Source organism: Coenobita brevimanus, chromosome 101 (assembly GCF_032717465.1).
Source record: "Coenobita brevimanus isolate Jiangsu-jjx chromosome 101, ASM3271746v2, whole genome shotgun sequence".
NCBI classification, from domain to species: Eukaryota; Metazoa; Arthropoda; class Malacostraca; order Decapoda; family Coenobitidae; genus Coenobita; species Coenobita brevimanus.
Genome location: NC_137054.1, coordinates 45184787 through 45207297, shown reverse-complemented (window position 1 = coordinate 45207297; position 22511 = coordinate 45184787). Strand labels below are relative to the sequence as shown.

Below are 22511 nucleotides of genomic sequence, written 5' to 3'. Positions count from 1 at the left end.
TATATAGATAGATAGATAGATAGATAGATAGATAGATAATAGTGCATAACAAGGTGATATATATATATATATATATATATATATATATATATATATATATCTCAAGTTTATGTTCAGTATATCTATCTAGCTAACTATCTATTATCTATATCTATATCTGTCTATGTGTCTATCTAATTATATGTATAGATAGATAGATAGATAGATAGATAGATTAGATATATAGATATACCGTATATATGATAAAAAACGTGATAAAGTGCTTAAATAATAAACAGTGTTCTGAAATTATAGAGCATAAACTAATTTTTGAAATGCATTTTCTTAAAACTCTGCTTCGGAAAAAGGTTAAGCTGATTTTCATTTTTTCAGTCACACTGGAAAACTTCAGTTAGACATAAAAGAGGATGCAACTGTCTTGGTAAGAGACAAGTTTATATAAAAAATATGAATATGAGTACGAGAAGTTTATTTTAGAAATCCTTAATCACTCAGATATTATCTTCTCTTTCATACATGTCATGAAATGTTACAACGGTTATACATGTTTTAATCTGTACCTTTTGAACTAAATGAAAATCTTGAAGAGAAAAATTAGAGGAAGTATTAAGAAGAGCACCAACTGAATAGACGAGCTATTCAATACTATTATTTAGGATATTTAATTTGTTGCGAGAAAAGACAAAATTTACACATATTTTAGTTTTACTGTACATGGGTGTTAAACTTGTATGATACCGGATGGAAACGGGTGTTTGGATGTACAAAACTTGTGTGATACTGGATGGAAATCATGGTACAATGTACAAGACGTGACTGAATGAAATCAAATATTATTCCATACCTAATACTGAAATCTGGGTGAGGTCGAAGTCGGATGTGTCATAGCCTCTTCTCGGGAGTATTATAAAGTAGTTATTGCTGTGCAGGACGTAGTAACAAGAAGGTGAAAAGTGATGCATGGAATCGTCAGCTTGTGCGTGGGTAAGGCTTGATAAACATCTTGGAAGGCCATTGATGAGAGGACAGAAGTCTGAGGACCGCCATTGCTGATAGTTTTCAAGAAAGTGCAGTGACCGTCTAGACAGTTGTAAAATGGCCAGAAAAGGAACTTTGGCTGATGGCTTGGTCGAAAAGATGGAACCTGGAGGGTACTGTATGGTATCAGAGATCTGTGATTGACTTTGTCAAAGGTCTTGGATAAGTCTGTCGCAGCAGTAAAAGTCTTGCTGAAGTCCTAAATGAGATTAATACGATTAGAGGCATATAAGATAACCAGTGTAATGTTGCAGACACATCAACCCATACTGGTCGTCAGAAAGAATATTATGAGAAGAATGGTGCTTCAGAATCGACCTATTGAGAAAAGGCTAAAGAGCTTTATATATATATATATATATATATATATATATATATATATATATATATATATATATATATATAAAAAGATCACAGGAAGAAAAAACGAATAAATAAACTAATCCATACACCAGATTACTGGTGTCCTCTGTTCATAAAGTATCTGTAACAGTTAGACTTGAACAGCTCTAGGTTGAAGTTTTGAGGAAAACAACTCTGGGGAAGCGAGTTCCAGAGAGATGCAGTTCGGGGAATGAAAGAATTCTGATAGGCAGAGGTTCCGCAATATGGCTGAGTGGCATTCCAGTCATGAGCGCTACCAGATGCCCGTGTAGCACGAGGGAAGGCAAGGAAACAGCTCAACCTGGTGATAGTTACATGATAAGAAACTGTCATCCTTCTTCAAGATAGGCTGAGTGGGAGCAAACTTCTACCAGGAAGGAAAGGAGGAAAGTGATAGACAAAGGCGAGAGAATTTGTTTTGGCAAAGACCCAGTATGGAAGCGCAGTTCTTGAGAGCACAAAGAGGGACACCATTAAGACCAAATGCTTTATTAATACTAAAGCCAATGAGGACAGAAGGATCACCTTTAGAAGGGAGGAAAATGTCTTAGAAGGAAAAAGCTGGAGGAATAGCACTGGCATCGTCCAGACTGGAAATGGAGACAAAAAAGCTGGCGTCATGAGAACAAATTATCGACAGAGTTATAGGGACAATGAAAATGCAGAGGAAAAGACGAGAGAGAGCGAGAGAGGGGGGGGGGGGAACGAGAGAAAGGGGGAAGAGGAAAAGGAGAGAAGGGAATGAAAGAAGTATTGAGAAAGAGAGAAGTAGAGGGAGGAGAGGCTATTGGCTATTGTATATACTAGAATGGATAGGAGGAGCCTGAACTTAAAAGAACACTCCATTTAGAACCGAAGAAGTGGTTTTGGGTAAGGCGAGAAAAAGTTTTAGCACCATTCTGGGGAGAAATGCGAAGTTCACTCAGTTAGACACAGGCTGGCTGCAATACTTTGCGAATGCCCCCTCCTTGTTGTGGATACCAATAGAACTCGGGTGACTGAAGCCATAGTGTTGAGGAATTAGTCAGAAGGTAAAAGAAAGGACTGTACACTTCCGCGTTCCCAATATACTTTACCTCCAGCGGGCTGTAGACCATGGGAGGAATAGTCATTCTTGGAAGGTCAGTGCGATACTGTTTGAGAAATACCCAGTTCGCAGCGTCGTAGTGACACAGACGTTGCTACCTGAAAGAGTCCAGGGGCCTTACTCGATTGACAGGAGGACACCAAAGGAGATAAAAAGTTTACATATAAAGAAGAAAATTTAGTCGTAAGGAACAGGTGAAGTAAAATCTAAGCCTCCAAAACGGTCAGAGATACTTGCAAGGCGCTTTCCAGGCTGCTCTAGATAGTGAGGAACGAATGAAGCACCGCGTGGACCATTCAGTGGAGAGTACAAATAAACGTTGTAATGAACGTCAATCTGGTGATGGAATTTCAGAGTGGAGAGATTAAAAGAACGTAATACACTTTGGAAGTAAGATAATCATTTTAGATAGTAATGGAGAAGTTTTATTATGAGCTTAGGAACATTACTAACATGTCTTCCGAATTTGTATGTCTGATTCTGCATCGTTACAGTATTCTGATGTTACTCATGCAATCTATGTCGACATCGAAAAGATATAAGAAAAAAAAGTGGATATTAATGGCAGTTTGAAAAATAAGTCGTTAAGGAAGAGGTGGTAAGAAGCCTCCTTAACCGTCGAGAATACGGGCCATGGAGATTGATTTTGTTCTAAGGGAGGCTTTTGTTAAGTGGTTATGTAGCGATAGCTGGCTTAGTGACTGTTGGTCAGATGTGATGGAGTAGTGATTGCTGTCGTATCTGATAGTGTAAGTGGGGTGCTTTTAAGGACCTGGTAATTAATTAGTGGACTGTCAAGAAGTAGTAGGATAAATGCTTGTGTAGGCATTGATGAAGTCATAGGTAGAAGAAAGCAGGTGGAAGCGTTGGCATGAAAGGTGACATGTTTAGAGCTGGGACAATTAATTCACTTTAAATTATGATGTCTCTTCTTAGCGTAATGAAACAGGCGTGTGGTAGCAAGGAAAGAAATATTGTGGCAACAGTGAAGGTTTTAACTGTACATGTCTGCAGGTGGCATGTGTGAGGAGCCTGCTCAACCTCTACCTACTTTTCTGGTGGCGGACTTCGAAGAGGAGAACTGGACTGACGAGTGGCAGAGCGTAGTGGGTGCCCAGATCGCTGACCACTGTGGACCTGTTGCCTCCGGACAAGCTCTGCACTTCCTTGGGGTTGGTCTTTCAACCATTATGCAGCTCCACATAGCCATGATATTACAGTCTCTCTAGGACAGGCAAAAAGGACATTCACAGAAAACTCTCTGCTCCTGTTTCTCTTGTACTAAAGATACAGCATGGGATTAGACTTTCGAATACATAAAAGAAAGACCAACGTCATGTAACGAGGTGACATGAAGGGAATGGTGTAATTTCTTGATCCTTCCTCACCCTGGACTTAACACTGGTTGTATTAAGATAGTGCAGAAAAACTTTTCTTTGCACTACTTCGTTTGGCTTTTAGCCTACAGGAACAAGAAAAAAAAAAACACTACGTTAACTTATTAACTGAAACTGAATATCCCACCTTCAAAGCATATAGTAAGTGAGTAGTTTTCCCGGCAGGATAATGGGTGAGAGGAGTGAGCCATATATTTCTCCACAGGGATGCAGCAGATACCTAGAGACGAAGGATCTGGACCTGCGAGAAGCTCTGTTTGTGCAGTTTGAGGTGCGGAGTGGGTGCTCCAACCGTGTGAGTGGCAGCAAGGCCGGTGGGGACCACAGTTTGCTGCTCCAAGCCTCCTGTGACGCAGGCATCAGCTGGCACACGCTCAAAAAGCTCTTGCTTATCCACCATGAGCCCTCGTCAGTTTTCTTTCCTCACATAAGAGTACTTCTTGAAATGACTGTTTATTGCAGGATAATATGTTGCATACATGTTCCGTGTCACTTGCATGCACCATCATAAGCATGCAACGCTTGTTTGTTCCGTCTTGTGTATGCAGTACTTGTTTGTTTTGTCCTAAACAGGCAGCACTTCCTGTTCCCTGTCCTAAGCATAGAACACTTGTTCCTTGTCCCACGAATGCCGCACTTGTTTGTTCCCTGTTCCAAGCACACAAGAATTGTTTATTCCTTGTCAGCCATGCAACAGTTGTCTTGTCCAAAGCGTGTTTGATCCATGTTCCAAGTATGCAACACTTCTTTGCTCTGTTTCATGCATGTAACATGCATGCATGATTTAGAAAACTATATCACACATTTAATTATATAGTTTCACTACATCAGTCTTTTGTTTGAAGTTCGTACCTTGCTGAATTTTACTTTATATTTTTGCATGCTTCACCCTACAAATTAAGACAGCATCTTATTTATTTTTTATTTACCTCCGCCAAGGAGGTTATGTTTTTGCCTGCATTGGTTTAGTTGTCTGTTAGTCGGATTATTCAGTAAGTTATGAACGGATTTTGATGAAATTTCCTGAAGGGCTAAGGTGTGGCCCAAGGAACAGTCCCTAAGATTTTAGTGGTAATCAGGATCATATCTGGATCCACGAATTCTTTAAAGGATGCTTTACCAGTGGTGGATAGTGACAGTTTCAACATTTTCGTTTTTAATTCGATAAATAATGCCTATCATGCTTGCACAAAAATTACAAGATAATAACATCTCAGCTATGGCAGGCGTTTGCAGTTCCGGATTGCTCTCGTCTTGTTATTAATTTATTTATTGCTGATGTATTACCTCAGGAAAAAAAGATGAAAATGTCAAACAGAAATCTGCCGTCAAATGATCAAAACCATTTGTTTAATTTGATATAATACTGTCATACTTGCTAAGCTGTTGTCCTATATATAGTATTAGAAATTAGAAAGCGGAAATGTGATTGTTCACTGGGGGAGACTTTATGAGGGTCAATAAGAGGAAAGAACTGATGAAATTAAAATCCTTTGAATCCACCCAGCTTAGAAGAGCTGCCTGTGGGCAGGCCCGACTACCCTCACCACACACACACACACACACACACACACACACACACTTGTACAAAATCAACAGCCATGGAGAGTAAAAAAAAACGTACGTAGTTGGCTTAGCACACCTGATCTCTTGAAAGGAGATTTGGCAAAGGAAGCAATGTGATCTTTGCATGATAGCTCCCGAGAGAAGGAAAGCCCAAGGGTATTAAGAGATGGTACTTTGTTGAATATTCAGAAATATTCATGTGGATGATTCTGACGAAAAGTGCAGGAACTGAGGTTTTGATGCACAAAAAAGCAACAAAGTTTCTTTTGCCCCAATCAGAAATGATAGCCAGATCAGAAACTGGGTGCGCCATAGTCTCATTCCTAGTTGCAGATTCAACTACTGTAATGAACGCTGAGTAAAGCAGGCGTAAATGTGCAAGATGGAGTCATCAGCATATGATTGTATAGAGCTAGAAGTGCAAACCTGATATTTTCTGAACAGAAGGAAAGGCGCTGGTGAGAAGACAAAACCATGAGGAACAAATCTAGCTCTTTCCACACATACATCAAGTACATCACCCTTCATTTTTCAACCAACTCCTTGCAGCGGCCACGCAGGGAGGCTATGGCACACCTCATTTCTGACTTGGCTGTTATTTCTAATTCCAGTAAAAGAAATGGAGTTTGTAATTCAGCAAAAAATCAGTTGCTTCATCTTCCAATCTGACAAAATCATCAACAATACACAACTCAGTTTTTCAGCGTCTCTCGATGTTTTTGCATGTTGGAAGCGAGGGAAGCGGACGGAAGTGGTACACTTGAGGGATGTGATTCTCTCCTTCAAGAAGAATTCGAGTATCAGCTCTTGGAGAGCTCTGAGCGATTTTCTTACGAAATTCAGAATTGCTCAGCTTGAATTTTTGAGTTTGTTTAATATGTCAGTTGCTGTGTCAGCTGACGCCATCTATCAGTCTATCTATTGCCAGACGCCTCAATCCCGTACGGGGTGGCCACAAACAAATCTCCTCCACGTCGCCCTGTCCCCCGCCATTTCACTGCCCTGCTTCCAACTCACACCCCTCTCTCTTATATACTTCTCCACTCCATCCCTCCCTCGGCCTCCCTCTCCCTCTCCCACCCTCCATCTCACTCACATACACTCTCCTCGTCAGTCTCTCACCCTCCATCCTCTCCACATGGCCAAACCACTTCATAGTGTTCCTCCTAACGTTTCCTATCACATCCAAATCCACACCACAACGCTCCTTTATATCCTCATTTGTCAGCCTGTCTCTCCATGTGACTCAACAGACTCCTCTTAAATAACTCACTTCCACTGCTCTCACTCTTGACTTCTGTCCCTCCAACAACGTCCAAGCTTCACTTCCATACGTTAGAGTTGATATCACTATACTGTCATGTAGTAACTTCTTCACATCCATGCTCACTTCCCTGTTTCTTATCACAGCTTTCAAGGAACCAACAACCTTTCTTCCTTGTTGTACCCTTTCAAGCACTTCACCCTCCAAACTTCCATTCTTACTCATCACACTACCCAAGTACTTAAACGTACTCACATTTTCCATTTCCTGACCATCCAGCCTCACTGTACATTCACTGACTTCACCTCTCTCAAAGACCATCACTTTACTCTTCCTTACATTCACCTTTAGATTCCGTTTCATACACAGTCTTCCAAACTCATCCACCAAGCCTTGCAGCTCCTCTTCGTCTTCATTCGACAACACAGTATCATCTGCAAACAACAGTACAGGGAGTTTCCAAACACTACCCTCTCTCACCAGGGCCACTCCAACATCCACTGCCCTACCTTGTACCTCTTTTATTACCCCATCCATGTACAGATTGAACAGCCCTGGGGACATAACACATCCCTGTTTCAACCCAACTTTCAAAGAGAAAAATTCACTCAGTTCACCATCCACACGCACTGCAGCCTTAGCACCATCGTACATACTCTTCATAGAATTCAACAACTTCCCATCTACTCCATTTGTTCTTAATACTTCCACAATCCTTGTCTATCCACCCTGTCATATGCTTTCTCCAAATCCATGAAAGCCGCATACAACTTTCCCTTCTCTAGAAACTTACCCACTAAAGATCTGAGAATGAATATCTGATCTACACAACCTCTTCCCTTCCTAAAGGCTCCCTGTTCTTCTCCAACTAATTCCTCTGTTATTTCCCTAACTCTGTCAATAAGTATCCTACCATACACTTTTCCTATTACACTAAGAAGACAAATGCCCCTATGATTACCACACACTTCTTTTTCCCTTTTTCCTTTGTACGAGGGAATAATTATACCTGACTTCCAATCCTCCAGGACTCTACCTTCCTCCCAGCCCAATCTGCACATCTTCCACATCCATTCTACTACCATCTCTCCCCCATGCTTCAGCATTTCACCACACGGTACATCAAGTCCTGGGGCTTCCCCCAATTTGACTTTCTTCATTGCTTCCACAACTTCTATCCTACTGCTTTCTTTCTGTCTTCTCACCTCCTTCCTTCTCCCAGCCATTCCCAAGCCACTTATACTCGCATTACGTCCATCCTTTATGTTCAACAATTCCTTAAAGTGTTCTCTCCATCTGCTCACTTTTTCTCCCATCTCCACTAGTAATCTACCATTTTTATCTTTCACTCCTCTGCTAACTTCACTGCCACCCTGTCTTACACTCTTCACCTCCTTCCAGAACATTTTCTTACATTCCCTCCACTTGACACTCAAATTTCTTCCAAATTCCTCATCCACTCTCTTCTTACTCTCTCTTACTAATCTTTTCACCTTTCTCTTCCTTGCTACATATAACTCTCTCTTCCGCCTCTCAGCTTCTTCCACGCCCCTCTTTCTCATCCATTCATTGTATGCTTTCTTCTTTTGTGCCACAGCCTCACCTCTTCATTCCACCACGCTGTTCTTTGCACCCCCCTCCGTCTTCTCTTCATCCCACACACCACATCACATGCTGCTCATATTTCTTCTGTGAATATCCTGCACACACCTTCCACATCCCCCATCTGCTCCAGTTCATATTTACCTAATCGTTCCTCCACTTCTCTCTTATATTCTGCTTTTTTCTCATCTCTTGTAACCCTTGCACTCTCCTTGCAACTACTCCTTCCTCACGTCCTTCCCTTCTTCTATTTCTCCATCTTACTTGGATCTTGATTCTGGCCACCACCAAGTAGTGGTCAGAAAGTCCATTCCCCCAACCTCTATAAGCTCTTGCATCCATTCCACATCTCGCATCCTTTCATCCACACACACATATAATCAATCGTTGCCTTCCATTCATTCAGTTCATCACCCACCCTTCTCATCACTCGCCATGTATATCTGTAGATCATTTTGTGCCTGAAGAGGGTATTGGCTATCATCAACACCCTCCTGGCACAAATGTCCACCAACGCACTGTCATTCTCATCTATCTCTACAGGCACACCCCATTCACCAACTATTCCATCCACCTTCACATTCTCTACTTTACCATTGATATCACCAATCAAAAACACATCCTCATTCCTTCCAAACTTTCCATGCACACTTCCACACTTGTCCAGAACTCTTGTCTCACTCTGCTTGCACGATCTTGCATTGGCACATACACGCACACAATCGCCCACATTTGTATTCCAACTTTATATCTTACCCACACAATCCATGAGCCAACTGATCCATACTCTGTTATGTTCTTCTTCCATCTTTTACTCACAACAATACACACTCCTTCTTTTGTCCTCTCATTCTCACCTACTCCTGCACATATACCCCATCCATACTCCCATTCTCTCACACTCTCTCCTCTCCATTTAGTTTCAGATACACCACATACATCCACTTTCGCACCCTCAAGCACCTGGACAATCTCTCTCTCACCTCATCATTCGCCCCTCCCTGCATTCCATGTTGCGATCCGTATCATGTCCATTGTCCGGTTCTTGGTCATCGTCTTTTGGTCAGTCCTTGTCCGAGGCTTCTTGTTCGTCTTTTTAGCTAGCTATTTTCCGGGGAGGGGTACAAACCCTCCGCCAACCCTTTTAGTCGCCTCGTATGACAAGCAGGGATACTGGAGGAGTATTCTTGAAAACTCCCCTTACCCCCAGGTGATTATTTAGCACTCTTCAATTTTGACCATAAGAGGCATTTTAATTAAAAAAAAGAAAACACTATGAGTTTCAAAGAGAGAAACTTAAAAAAACTGGCTGCGGTAGTTTTGCGTCAGGTCCGTGAAGGTAGCCTCATGACCATCATGGAAAGATTGCTTTACCTCCTCCAAATCCGACTGCAAAACAGTGGATGTGCTAAGTCGACTCAGTACTTTCTTTACCCACGTGAAGGTATTGATCTTGTACAGGGGTCTTATTCACTCGTGTGTGGAATAGAACTCTCATGGGTACGGGGCACAATATAAAGCACTTTGGTTCATAAAACTTTTTGGTTCATAATTTACCTTCTTCCAAATGACTCGCTTCTCTCTCTCTGTCACGGGTGGAGAGGAAATATCAGTCTCCAATTTAATGGGAGGAAAAGGAAGCTCGCCACTTGTCACAAGGAGATTGACTAATGAAATTAAAGTAATATGTTTTTACTTTATTCTGGATTGCATAGCCGAGTTTCAAAAGACGAGAATTTTATAGACTTTCTATTCAAACTGTATTCAGCTAGAGATAATTACTCATGGATGCTGAATTTGTAGTAGCCCACTGTTGGCCTCAGAGAGAAAGTGTCCTTACCCCCTGACAATGAATAATTTATTTTACTGCAGAACTTAGGAATACTAAACAGATTCTTGCTTCCACTAACTCCTAGCTTGTTCAAGCGGCTTTATTATGAACTGGCTTACTACCAGATGTGGCTAATATCAAGAAAAGTTTGTGCAAACTGGTAGCAAGCAAATAAAGTGAGAACAATATGGAAAAATGAAACACGATTTTTACGACCAGTCAAACTCAAAGAGAAGAACTGTAAATTTATTAATTACAGCAAAATGAAATCTTACATTACAGGTTAAGCAAGTAAATTCAGAATCCCAAGCAAGCAAATTCACTCACTCACGCAATAGAGAGAGAGAGAGAGAGAGAGAGAGAGAGAGAGAGAGAGAGAGAGAGAGAGAGAGAGAATAAAAAAGATACTGTAACTTGGAAATGTGGAGTCATATGAAGGATAAATCTTTGACGATCTTGCGTGAGCTCCTCCGTTGCTACGTCCACCTCCCTGTGGGTAGCAGGCTGCAGATATATGGTGTCGAGAACTACAGTAGACTGGTTCACTGCTCTCAGCTACGTCCACAGTTCATGGCTACTGAGCAGCGGTTACTAACCATGGTGAGTGGAGAGGCCTGGCATCCCATAACTAAGGCCCGCAACTCGAGACACAAGGGTGTAATCTCCGGGAGCCCTCACACATCCTGGCATAAGGCTATCCTTCACGAGTGTCTCAAATGACAGTTTGAATGTTTCTCATGCCCGGTACGAGCAGTGTTCAGTGGAAATGGGCGGAGCTTACTGTCCTCAACTCAACAGGCAGGGCAAACGACATGCACACAATAATTCACTCACTGACGCACCAAGGTCGTGCATAAGAACAGTCACTTATGAAACAATGACGAATGTTTTGAAAAACCATCCCAGTCAGAGTGCTTACAGGAATGGTAAAGTGAGCGAATCGCACTGGGTTTCCGCTTATGTTCGTGAGTTCTCATAATAGTACAATGTCACGAATTTGCACAACAACACAATGTTGCAAATTCATGACATCACACCCCACCAAAATGAAATTTTTCTTAGAAAAGTTTGACAGGGTCCTCCCGGTCGTCATCAAGCGACTGTGCCGGCAGGGACTGTTGCTATTTCCGGGAATGCTCGTCGGCGAAGAGGTGACGGTGCGGCCTTATTCTTTACCAACATCCGCGGCCTTACCACAAATTTAAACTCAGTTCATTTTTTCCTTCAGTCCATATCCCCTTTGGCCCTTTTCCTCACAGGACCACAAATCTCACCCTCTACCGATATATCTCCATTTTTTTGCAGCGGCCCTATCACCAACTTGCCATCAACCTCGGGAGTACTGCCCTGTTCGACTGGTGCTACAGTCTACTCCCGATGGCACTTTGACAGGGCAGACTGGGATGGATTTAGAAATTATCTTGCTGATGTTCCACGGCAGTCTTTCTTCTCTAGTGATCCCAGTACTACCCAGTCCCACATTTGCGACTTAATACTAGCTGGTATGGATTTATTCATACCAAGTCAACAGTTCACTAAAAGATCAAACTCTCCAAAATGGTTTGATGGCAATTGTGCCAGAGCAACAGCCCAAAAGTCATTAGCATATAACTCTTACTTAAAATCAAAAACATCTGAATCACTCTCCCAATTTAAAATTGCTAGAAATCATGCAAAAGCTGTATTAAATCTATTTAATCAAACTTTCTTCAAAAGCAAGCACCAAAACTACTTAACAACCCTAATGACAATAGAATATTCTGGTCAACTCTTAACTCTTTCAATAATAACTTTAACAAGTCATCTTCCATTCCCCCACTAAAATCTTCAGATGGCATTATTACAAATAACCCACGTGGGAAAGCAGATATCTTTGCTAGTACCTTTGCAAGAAACTCTACCATAGATGATACCAGCCAGAATGTCTCAGTACTGGAACTTGATTCTCCCGAAATTGCCCCACTTAAATTACAGACAAGATTCGTAAAATCCATCCTAGACAATTTACCTACCAACAAAGCTCCAGGCCCAGATGGAATTCCTCCAATTGTTTTGAAAAAGTGTTCCCCTGAACTTGCCTCTGTCCTAGCCAAATTATTCAGACTATGCATACGTACTTCTTTATTCCCAAATTCATGGAAAGAAGCCAATATCCACCCAGTTCCGAAGAAAGGAAGTTCGTCTGACCCCTCCAATTACAGACCAATAGCTGTCACATCTTCTCTTGGTAAGGTATTTGAAACTTTAATTAATAAGCATATTGTTAAACATCTTGAATCCAACAACTTAATTAGTGATAGACAATACGGTTTTCGCCACGAAAGATCCACCATTGACATACTCAATCTCTTAACTCATACCATCCATCAATCAATTGATCTTTTTGGAGAAATTCATGCAGTAGCTCTTGATATCTCTAAAGCTTTCGACAGAGTATGGCACCGTTCCCTGCTGTCCAAACTCCCTTGCTATGGACTAACGTCTTTTGTTCCTTTGATTTCTTCTTATCTTAGTGACAGGAAAATAAGAGTAAAAGTAGATGATGTATATTAGAATTTCCACTCAATTAACGCCGGCGTGCCGCAGGGATCAGTTCTGGCGCCAACCCTATTTCTGGTTCATATTAATGATCTCTTATCTGTCACTCACAATCCCGTTCACTCATATGCAGATGACTCAACACTACATAGTTCATTCACACTCATACATCTATTTACAAAGTCTAATATCTCTACCTCTCAACTCAGTACAGCCATCTCCATAAATCAAGATCTAGCTACAATCAGTGAATGGGGACAAAACAACCCTGTCTCTTTTAATGCTAGTAAAACTAAATATATACAGTTTACTAATAGACAGATATTGCCAGATTCGTACATTACCTTCACTGCTACTAATATTCCCATCTCCAAAAGTATTGAAATTCTTGGTGTCTCACTTAACAGTGCCCTCAGCTGGACCTCTCATGTCAGATCACTTGCTAAGGCCGCCTCAAAGAAACTTGGATTATTGTACAGAGTCCGTAACTTCTTCACCGATGAGCAGTTAGGTATAATTTATAAGTCATGTGCGCTCTCAGCTTGAATATTGCTCACCCTTGTGGAATGGTTGTGGAGAGGTTGCATTGAGACAACTGGACAAAATTCAGAATAAAGCTTTTAGAATCATTAACAACCCTGCCATTACATATAAACTACCTCCCCTGCAAGTAAGAAGGAATGTTGCCTCCCTTGCATTATTTTACAGATATTTTTTTGGCAAGTGCTCAGACGAGGTTGCGTCCATGGTGCCGCCTCTCCATGCCTTCCCTCGTGCTACACGGGCATCTGGTAGCGCTCATGACTGGAATGTCACTCAACCATATCGCAGAACTTCTGCCTATCAGAATTCTTTCATTCCCCGAACTGCATCTCTCTGGAACTCGCTTCCCCAGAGTTGTTTTCCTCCAAATTTCAACCCACAACTGTTCAAGTCTAACTGTTACAGATATTTTATGAATGGAGGACACCAGTAGTCTGGTGTATGGATTTTTTTTTTTTCCCCCATTTGTTTTTCCTTCCTCCGTTCTGTTATTTAAAAAAAAAATATATATATATAGATAGATAGATAGATATACAGGATATATAGATAGATAGATCGATAGATATAATAAATATCCTAACTCAGTCACACACAATTCACACTGTGGTGTGTGTGCACTCCTGCTACAGGGGAAAAATCACTGTCGTCAATGAGCTTTACCAGCCCCGTCCTGTCGACATATGGATACTTTGCAACATTTTGCATTTGCCAGTCCCGACGACGTACTGGTACATTGCGCAATTGCAAGGTTCATAATTTGCACAATTTTCAATTTTCGAGCGTGATTTTTCGTACGTATACACGGAACACCTTCCTCTATTCCTCTACAAGATGCCAAGCAGGGACAATGCCTTACACCGCATAACCTACCCCCCCCCCACCTGCACGCCATTGTCTCGACAATTCACCTGTTACCAGTGACCTGGCCAATAAAGACATTCAGGGCCAGAGTGATTCCCCAATCGATGACAATGTGGAGGACAAAGTTTACATAGCATTAGAGGAAGAAACAGTCAGAAATGATGATCGGTAATGTGGCAAAAAAAGGTCAGGTATGGTGATGAGTTAGTGAGTGAAACAATGCTTATAATGCCTATATTATTGTTTGAAAACCAATATACTGTCGTACTACATATAAATTCGTACCAAGTAAATAAATAAATACCGTTTATGAGTGGTGTGAAATAGTTACCCTCCCATAGAACTCGTTTTCTTTGGTGCCAGCCTGTTAGAAAACCCAGTAAGGTAAGGAGGTACTGCTACCTGGATCGAGTATTTTAAACCTCAGGTGAGTGATTTCTCTATGAATTTTCGATGTTTCTCACCAAAAGCGGAGGTTTTAGTCAAAAAAAATTTTTTCAAAAATACCTCGGGACTGGGGGGTGTCGGAGGTGCGAAATAGCTCAGGACGTGACGGGTTAAAAACCTCGTATTTACATTAATAAAAGGAAGCTTGAGAGAAAAACTCCGTGACGACATTGACCAATAATGTACTCAGGTGAAAATGAGCAGTAGTTTGCTACATTGACTTCAACACAACTGTTATGTGGTGTGGTGTATGTAATACATGGTATAGGTGTGACATTTGTAGTGTAACTGTACCTACGTGTAAAATAGCATAACACAATCAGTAGTGATATGCTGATGATGAGGGTGGCGGGAGATGGCAATGGTGAACTTGATGAAGATCAGTGCAGCACAACTGCTCTGCCATCACAGTACCTGTGAAATCAATCAAGCTGGAGCATCAATAGTGTCAGTGTGACAAACATTGCACGTTAAATTACAATTACTCACTCCCTAGTAGTCAACACATATGCCAACGACAACCCATGGTTGAGAAAAAATTCCCTGCTAGCCAAAGCCTCCAGCATTCGAGGATGCCAATAAATTCTTGTCAGGTATACTATTAACCTGGAGATGTACTAGTTCTTGGGCTGATTAACTGCTTAGAATGGGTGTTCCTTGGTTAAACCCTGTATCTCTATTAACCGGAGAACAAGTTGTTTCCTGGTTAATGCAGAAACACAGTGTGGATATTAAAGGTGAGGCTCAGAGCCTTGCCTGGTGTTTTCAAGGGAGACAGCAGTCAATCAGGCCCAGTTCCTCTCCACTGCGAGACCATGCTTCAGTTTGGCTTATACCCCCCTGCAGGATCGACCCCTGGTACATTAAAAGGATCCATTTGGGTGCCCTCAGTAACCCACAGCCCATCACTCGAAAGCGAGAGTGGTGACTGTTAGCTCAGGGCTATCCATGCATATGCCCTAGTCTAAGTACTGTCTGGCAGTATTTCTTTATATGCTCAAACATCTTATTATTCTTCACATATGACTAGGTTTGGTAAGCTGAAGAATCCTTATACAAACTTGGCAGGTCACATTCAACAACCAGCATGGGTGTGAACAATCATGTGAATAAGTTGGACAAAGCATTAGTTCCACAAGGTAATTCAGACACAGCCTCCGAATGCCTCTGCAGGGTTCTTGAACTTCCCCTTAACCTACGGTCTGTGTTAATATACAGGTCCGGGATGAGATATGTCTTGTTGGACCAACAGGAGAGATATCAGGTCTGTGCCCACACTGCCACTGCCCTCTATGAAATGGCTCAGAGATTAGGGGCATGGTTTTCAACAGCAGAGGACGGACACATCCTTGATAAGCATAATGTTGAGACATGTCACAGGAACACAAAAGCTTATTTATTTCATGTCAAGTGCCTGGCCAGAAAAAGTCAGTGTGGTTATGGTCAAAGTTTTTTTTTTTTTTTTTTGTACATTTGCGACTTCCCAGCGCTGAACAATTACCCAGTTCCAACACTGCTCAGTGATACTTTGCAGGAACGGAAAACTGCAGTTGAACCTCACCCCAGGTTGTTTGTGACTCACGGTACAGTCGCCCTCATTTGCGAAGGAACCTGGCTTGACCTCCCCGTGAATACTTAATCATATTACCCTTCAGTTTCTTGCACACTACGGCAAGTGTCGGGTCAGACTGCTGCTGCTGGGCAACATCTTAACTAAAAATCAGATCTTACGGTGATACAATGGTCAGCGGGGTGACACGATTAGGAATCTCAGCCATGGTTCGTTTTACTGCAGCAGCTGAAGTCTAAGTAGCAACATCTATGGTGCAACTATACGAAGCACATGGTGTGTTACCTATAATAAGGTGAAAGAGAGGTTCTGGCATGGCAACTGCAGCAGTCAGCTGGTATAAAATGGAAATCCTGCCTGAATACGTGTAGGAAACAATCTCACTTTCCTGGGGGTCATTAAGCCCCATATCTTTGGCTTCCTGTATGAACAGGTTAGGAGCTAAAGTACTAACTCACTGATCCGAAGAGAACTAAAAACTTATGTACGAGCTGTGTTGTTTAGCAGTCGAAAGCTAATTATAATAGGTTTATCAGAGTCATGTGCGCTCTCAGCTTGAATATTGCTCACCCTTGTGGAATGAATGTGAAGAGGTTGCACTAAAACAACTAGACAAAATTCAAAACAAAGCTGTTGAAATTAATAATAACCCTGCTATTATAAATAAACTACCTCCCCTACAAGTAAGAAGGAATGTTGCCTCCCTTGCATTATTTTACAGATGTTTTTATGGCAAATGCTCAGAGGAAGTTGCGTCCATTGTGCCACCTCTCCACGCCTTCCCTCGTGCTACACGGGCATCAGGTAACGCTCATGACTGGAATGTCACACGGCCATATTGCAGAACTTGCCTATCAGAATTCATTTATTCCCCGAACTGAATCTCTCTGGAACTCGCTTCCCCAGAGTTGTTTCCCCCCAAACTTCAACCTACAGCTGTTCAATTCCAACTGTTACAAATATTTTATGAATGGAGGACGCCAGCAATCTCGTGTATGGATTTTTTTTTTTTTAATCATTTGTTTTTCCTTCCTGTTGTATTTTTAAAAATAATAATAATACAAAATTAAGAATATAGGCACAGGTTAAATTAAACTTGTAAACAACAAGCAATCCACAAAAACTGGGGAACTCACAATAACTAACCCTGTGGGTACCGGCGGTTTCCCAGAGGAGAGTAAAATCATCTGCCGTTAGCCAGAATAAAATACTAAAATCGAATTAACCCGTCACGTCCTGAGCCTTTCCGCACCTATGACATCCCCCAGTCCCGAGCCTTTTTAGAAAAAAAATTTTTCTTCTAAAACTTCCGCTTAGGTCGAGAAACGATGGAAAATCATGAAGAAAGTGGTCTCTGCGGTCTATAAGTGGTCTGTACAGGTGCGGTTTCCCCCCGCAGGTATCGTATTCTGGAATGGGCTGGATATGCGTTTACGTTTTCTATGGTAAGGAATAATGGGACAAACAACACACAACACCTCTACATTTATTGAATTAGAACTAATAAACAATAACAGTAACAATATAATGGATTTCAGACACATATATAGGAAAAATAAGCATTGTACCATTGCGCGAGCATAGCGAGTTTGGTCCGAGTCGTAACATGCTATATGCTAAGTTTCTGGTATGAGTCAATCTGTCATTTTTTCTACTTGTATACTTCTGTTTCAATGACAATTTACCAATTACAACTGTTTGTAAGTGTTTTCAGATGTTTTCATTCATTATGATGACATGCAGCATAAGTTTAGCGCACATCAGCTTAGTAAGCACACTCTCTATGACTAGTATTTCAACATACCAAATTGTTTTATCACTTTCCAATTATATTCCCATTTACATAGAACCTTTCCTCCACCACTGTGAAGGTTTTCAATTATTTTCATTCATTACGAGGGCATTTAGCGATATGCTAGCGCCTATTCACGTAGCAACCACGATCTCAAACACTCGTGCTTCATCATCTACTTTATTTATTCACTCCAATTATATTTTCCTACTTACATTACACACGTTTACACCCCTAGAATGCACTGTACATACTTACTGCCATTATTTATTCAAGTGAGCGTGAGAATATCGCCTGAAAATACCCTCGCAAGGAATGTTTCGTCATACATAATACTCACACACTTATATACTAATTCACTCACACACTTATATACTAATTATTCACTTTATCACTTGCTGCCTTTTATTTTGACTAATACGTGCCTTATTCATTCGACTAAGCGTCAGGAAATCTTATCTTTATAGACACGCTATGAATATTTGACTTAGAATATACATCATCATATACAATAATTTGAACTTATATTATACCCGTAAGAATGTCACATAATAAGAAATATATAATAAGGGGCCGTATTTATTGCACTGAGCGACAGAATATCGCATCAAACAACCCTCTCTATGTAAGTTTCAACTTAGGGCAGATTTATATACTTACACCCAATGTTTTCACTTATGTTCTACCCGTAGGCACTTTATACTAATATTTGGCGATCCACATGACTGATATTTTCACAGAGCGTCTGTCTGTCGCATTTACCTCATAATTTCAGCGTCCTTTCGCATTCACACCATGCTAAAATTGCAGCAACGTGTGATATTCACTAAAACATGGGTGAATACACAGACCCACGTCACACTGCACGCACTCATAGCGGGTGTCCTTCTTCTGTGTCGTGAGTCTCACCTGGGAATTACTGCACACGTGACACCTGCGCTGGGGCCTAGGTCTGTTGGGCTGGGGAGGGATAGGAGTGGGGAAATGGCGGCCGGATATTCTCTGGGGAGTCTGGGTAATAGGGGCAGTGCGGGGGCGCTGTTGGGGCCTTTCAACAGCATACTTAGCAAAGATTTCTCGTGTGAGCTCCCTCACAAACCCTTCAAAGGTTTCCTGAACTCCTGTGGTCATGGCGTGAAGGTGGTGGCAATTCAGAGCAGTGATATCTAGCAAGTGAAAGAACAGTTTTTTATACCACTTCATCGTGGTCCTGGCACACTCTACGATCGATATCATGGAGTCAGACTGGTCCACGAGGCGCATGTTTATATTGTAATCCATTACACACTCAGGTTTCCAAACACGACGCCTGCTCTCGCTATGGTAATCAACAGAATCAGTACGGTGCATCAAGGGGCGGTGAACCGTGGACAAGAGGTTACTTCTCTGTTGTGGTTCCACATTGTCGCAAGGATGTTGTTTGCTTTGAAGAAGACAACCTCACTCCTTGCAAGTTTCCGCCCTACCTTGACCATGTGACGCCGGTTCACCTTTTCGGTTCCACAGACTCCCGTTTCATGTCTGTGAAGATAACGAGCGAGAAGAGGGCTAGTGTACCAGTTGTCGAGGTAGAGAACGTGACCACGATGAAGGTAGTCTTGTATCATCGTCTTTACCACTGCTCCCGAAAGTCCTATACTTCGATCTTCTATTGTCTGTCTGTGCACCGGTGTACAAGACTATGTCTTGCACGTATCCAGTCCTACAGTCACACATAACAAAGATCTTGAACCCAAAACGGTGCCTTTTGCTGGGTATATACTGTCTGAATGAAATATTGCCTCTCCACAACACGAGACTCTCGTCTATGACGAGATCTCTATAGGGATAGAATGAGGATCGAAAGGTTTGCCTGAGGTGATCAAAGACCAGCCTAATTCGCCTCATTTTGTCAGTGTTGCTTGCATTTGCAGGGTCATGAGCATCATAGAAATGGAGGCGACTTAGAATTTGTTGAAATCGATTACGGCTCATCACTTGACCAAATATGGGGGTAAACATAACAGGGTCCCTAGTCCAGTAAGCAGGAATTCTATTTTTTCTTATTATACCCATCAAAAGGACAAGGGCAAAAAATAAGAACATTTCTGGAATGGAGACAGGGTAATCATAAATCATAGAATGCCTACTCCTTGTTCCCAATCTTTCACTTTCTAGGCGCTGGGCGCTTGCAAACAGGTTTGTTTGAAAAACGATCTGATCTACGAAGGCCTCACTGAAAAACAGGTGGAAAAATCCAACCTGCTTGAATTACAGTGAATACCTGGTGCAATGCAGCCAGATCGCCCTTGCTCAGTGAAGGGGTGAATGAGGGGAGAAAAATCACTCCCATCCTCCCAATCCCACGACACAAATCCCTCGTCCCCATCACCGCCTTCATCTGGGTGGGGAGGAGATCCTGGTTGGGGAGGTTGGGGAGAGAGAAAGAATGCGGAGGGCTTCCCCACTGTCACTCCTCTTCCCTCTGCCTTTACCCTTTCCCTTTCCCTTACCCTTACGGCCTTGAGGAACATTAGGGGGCTGTGGGGATGAAATTGTTGAATACTGGGGAGCAGAAGACGTGCTGGGGAATGGTTCCTCCCCACCTTCCCCCTCCATTACCACACCACGTGCTCTTTCACGCAACCTTGCTCGACCATGTGTTAGGGGATATTGGGGAGCATAAGACGTGCTTTGGAGTGGTTCCTCCCCACCTTCCCCCTCCCTCACAACCCCACGTGATAATGAACACACCCGCACTGGCCCACGTGATCCACTCTGCCGCCTCACACTGCGTAGGGAGAGCAATGACTCACCCACGTCACTCTCACTTTCCCTAATCCCAGGACTTTCCATTTCACTCCCCACTCCCTCCACTTCACTTCCTACCTCCCCAAACAGAATGCTAGGCCCATACCTGCTTAGACGACGTGGTGTGCGCTCTGGGCCACGATGTGTAATCACCTCCCGTCCATACCACGTGGCAGCACGTCCCACGGCTCCGTCCTCGTCCTCGTCCTCATCCTCGACCTCGAATTCTGCTTCCAAGGCACGCTGGGGATAGGGATATGATATACCACGTGCCTTCTTTGCCTCCTGCCCCTCTCTAGCAGCACGGTAAGTCACGTACTGCCGCTTCCTGGGTGACGGAACTTCCTCGTCACTGCTGGTGGTTTCTTCCTCCTCTGGCTGCACATAATCCTTGTCCATCTCCTCGTCATCCAGTGGGGAATCACTGTCGCCGGTAAAGGTGTCCAGGGCGACTTGAATTTCGCTCTCTGAGAGACCTCTCTTAGCCATGTCTGAGCAGGACCGTGGCTACCAGGTGAGTGGACGAGTGGCGGGCTAGCGCGGGTCGCGCGGGGTCGCCGAGTGTCCCCGCCTGGTGGCAGGTAGGGGAAGGTCAGGCGAGGGTACGTACCGCAAATCAAGCGCGAAATTTGAAAATTGTCGAAATTATGCACATTGCAATTGCACGACGTACTGGTACGTCGCCGGGACTGGCAAATGCAAATCGTTGCAACGTACCCATACGTCGTCAGGACGGGGCGGGTTAAGTACTGTAAGGGGTAATAAAGCAGGAAATGGCTAACTAAACTGTAACCACCAGTAAGCTAGCATACAAACTCACGATAATTACTAATGCCTATAAACTTTAATGCTTACAACAAATAAGTAGCTAGGAGTGAATGAGTTTGTTAATGTTTCGTTAATAACTAGGAGTTAATATCCTGGCAAAGAGATCGTGCTAGGAGTCATTGGAAGAGAGGTCGCCAGCTGTCACTGTGAGGAAAAGAATACATCACTCCACTTTAATGGGAGGAAAAGGACAGTCGTCTCTTGACACAAGGAAGATCGGCTTACGATAATAAATATTATGTTTTAACTTTATTCTGGCTTGTGTAGTCGACTCTCTGAAGACGAGGATTTTATTGACTTTCTTTTCAAACCGTACACAGCGAGAGATAATTACTCATGGATGCTGAATTTGTAGTAGCCCACTGTTGGCCTCTGAGTGTCCTTACCCCATGACATTCAGTAACTTGTTTTACCATAGAACTTAGCAGCACCAAGCAGATTCTAGCGTTCGCTAACTGCCAGCTTGTGCAAATGGTTTCGTTATGATCTGGCTTACTACCAGTTGTGGTTAATGTCAAGAAAAGTTTGTGCAAATTGGAAGCAAATAAAGTGAGAACAATATTGAAAAATAAGAAGCGATTTTTACAATCAATCAAGCTCAAAGACGAGAACTGTACATTTATTAATTGTGGCAAAATAAATTCTTACGGTACAAGTTAAGCAAGTAAATTCAGAATCCCAAGCAAGCAAATTCACTCACTCATCATGCAATCAAGCTTACTAATACTCTTAAGCCTAGAATACACACACACACACACAAAGATACTGTTAATTGGAGATGTGGAGTCATGGGACTATAAAGCGGGAGTCGCAGAGACCTTGCCACATGAGGGGGAAATCTTCGACGATCCTGCATGAGCTCCTCCTTTGCTACGTCCTATGGGCAGCAGGCTGCAGAAATGTGGTGTCAAGAACTACAGTAGACTGGTTCACGCTCTCAGCTACGTCCACATTTCACGACTATTGAGCACCA

General features: G+C 42.4%; 1 protein-coding gene across 1 annotated transcript in view; it reads left to right on the top strand.

Moving 5' to 3' along the window:
• Positions 1-22511, top strand: part of LOC145415017 (reelin-like) — a 492696-nt gene that overhangs the window by 417685 nt on the left and 52500 nt on the right. The window contains exons 35-36 of the mRNA XM_080284434.1: positions 3524-3681; positions 4112-4314. Of these exons, the coding sequence (XP_080140560.1) occupies positions 3524-3681; positions 4112-4314 (361 nt within the window). The remainder of the gene's footprint in view (positions 1-3523; positions 3682-4111; positions 4315-22511) is intronic.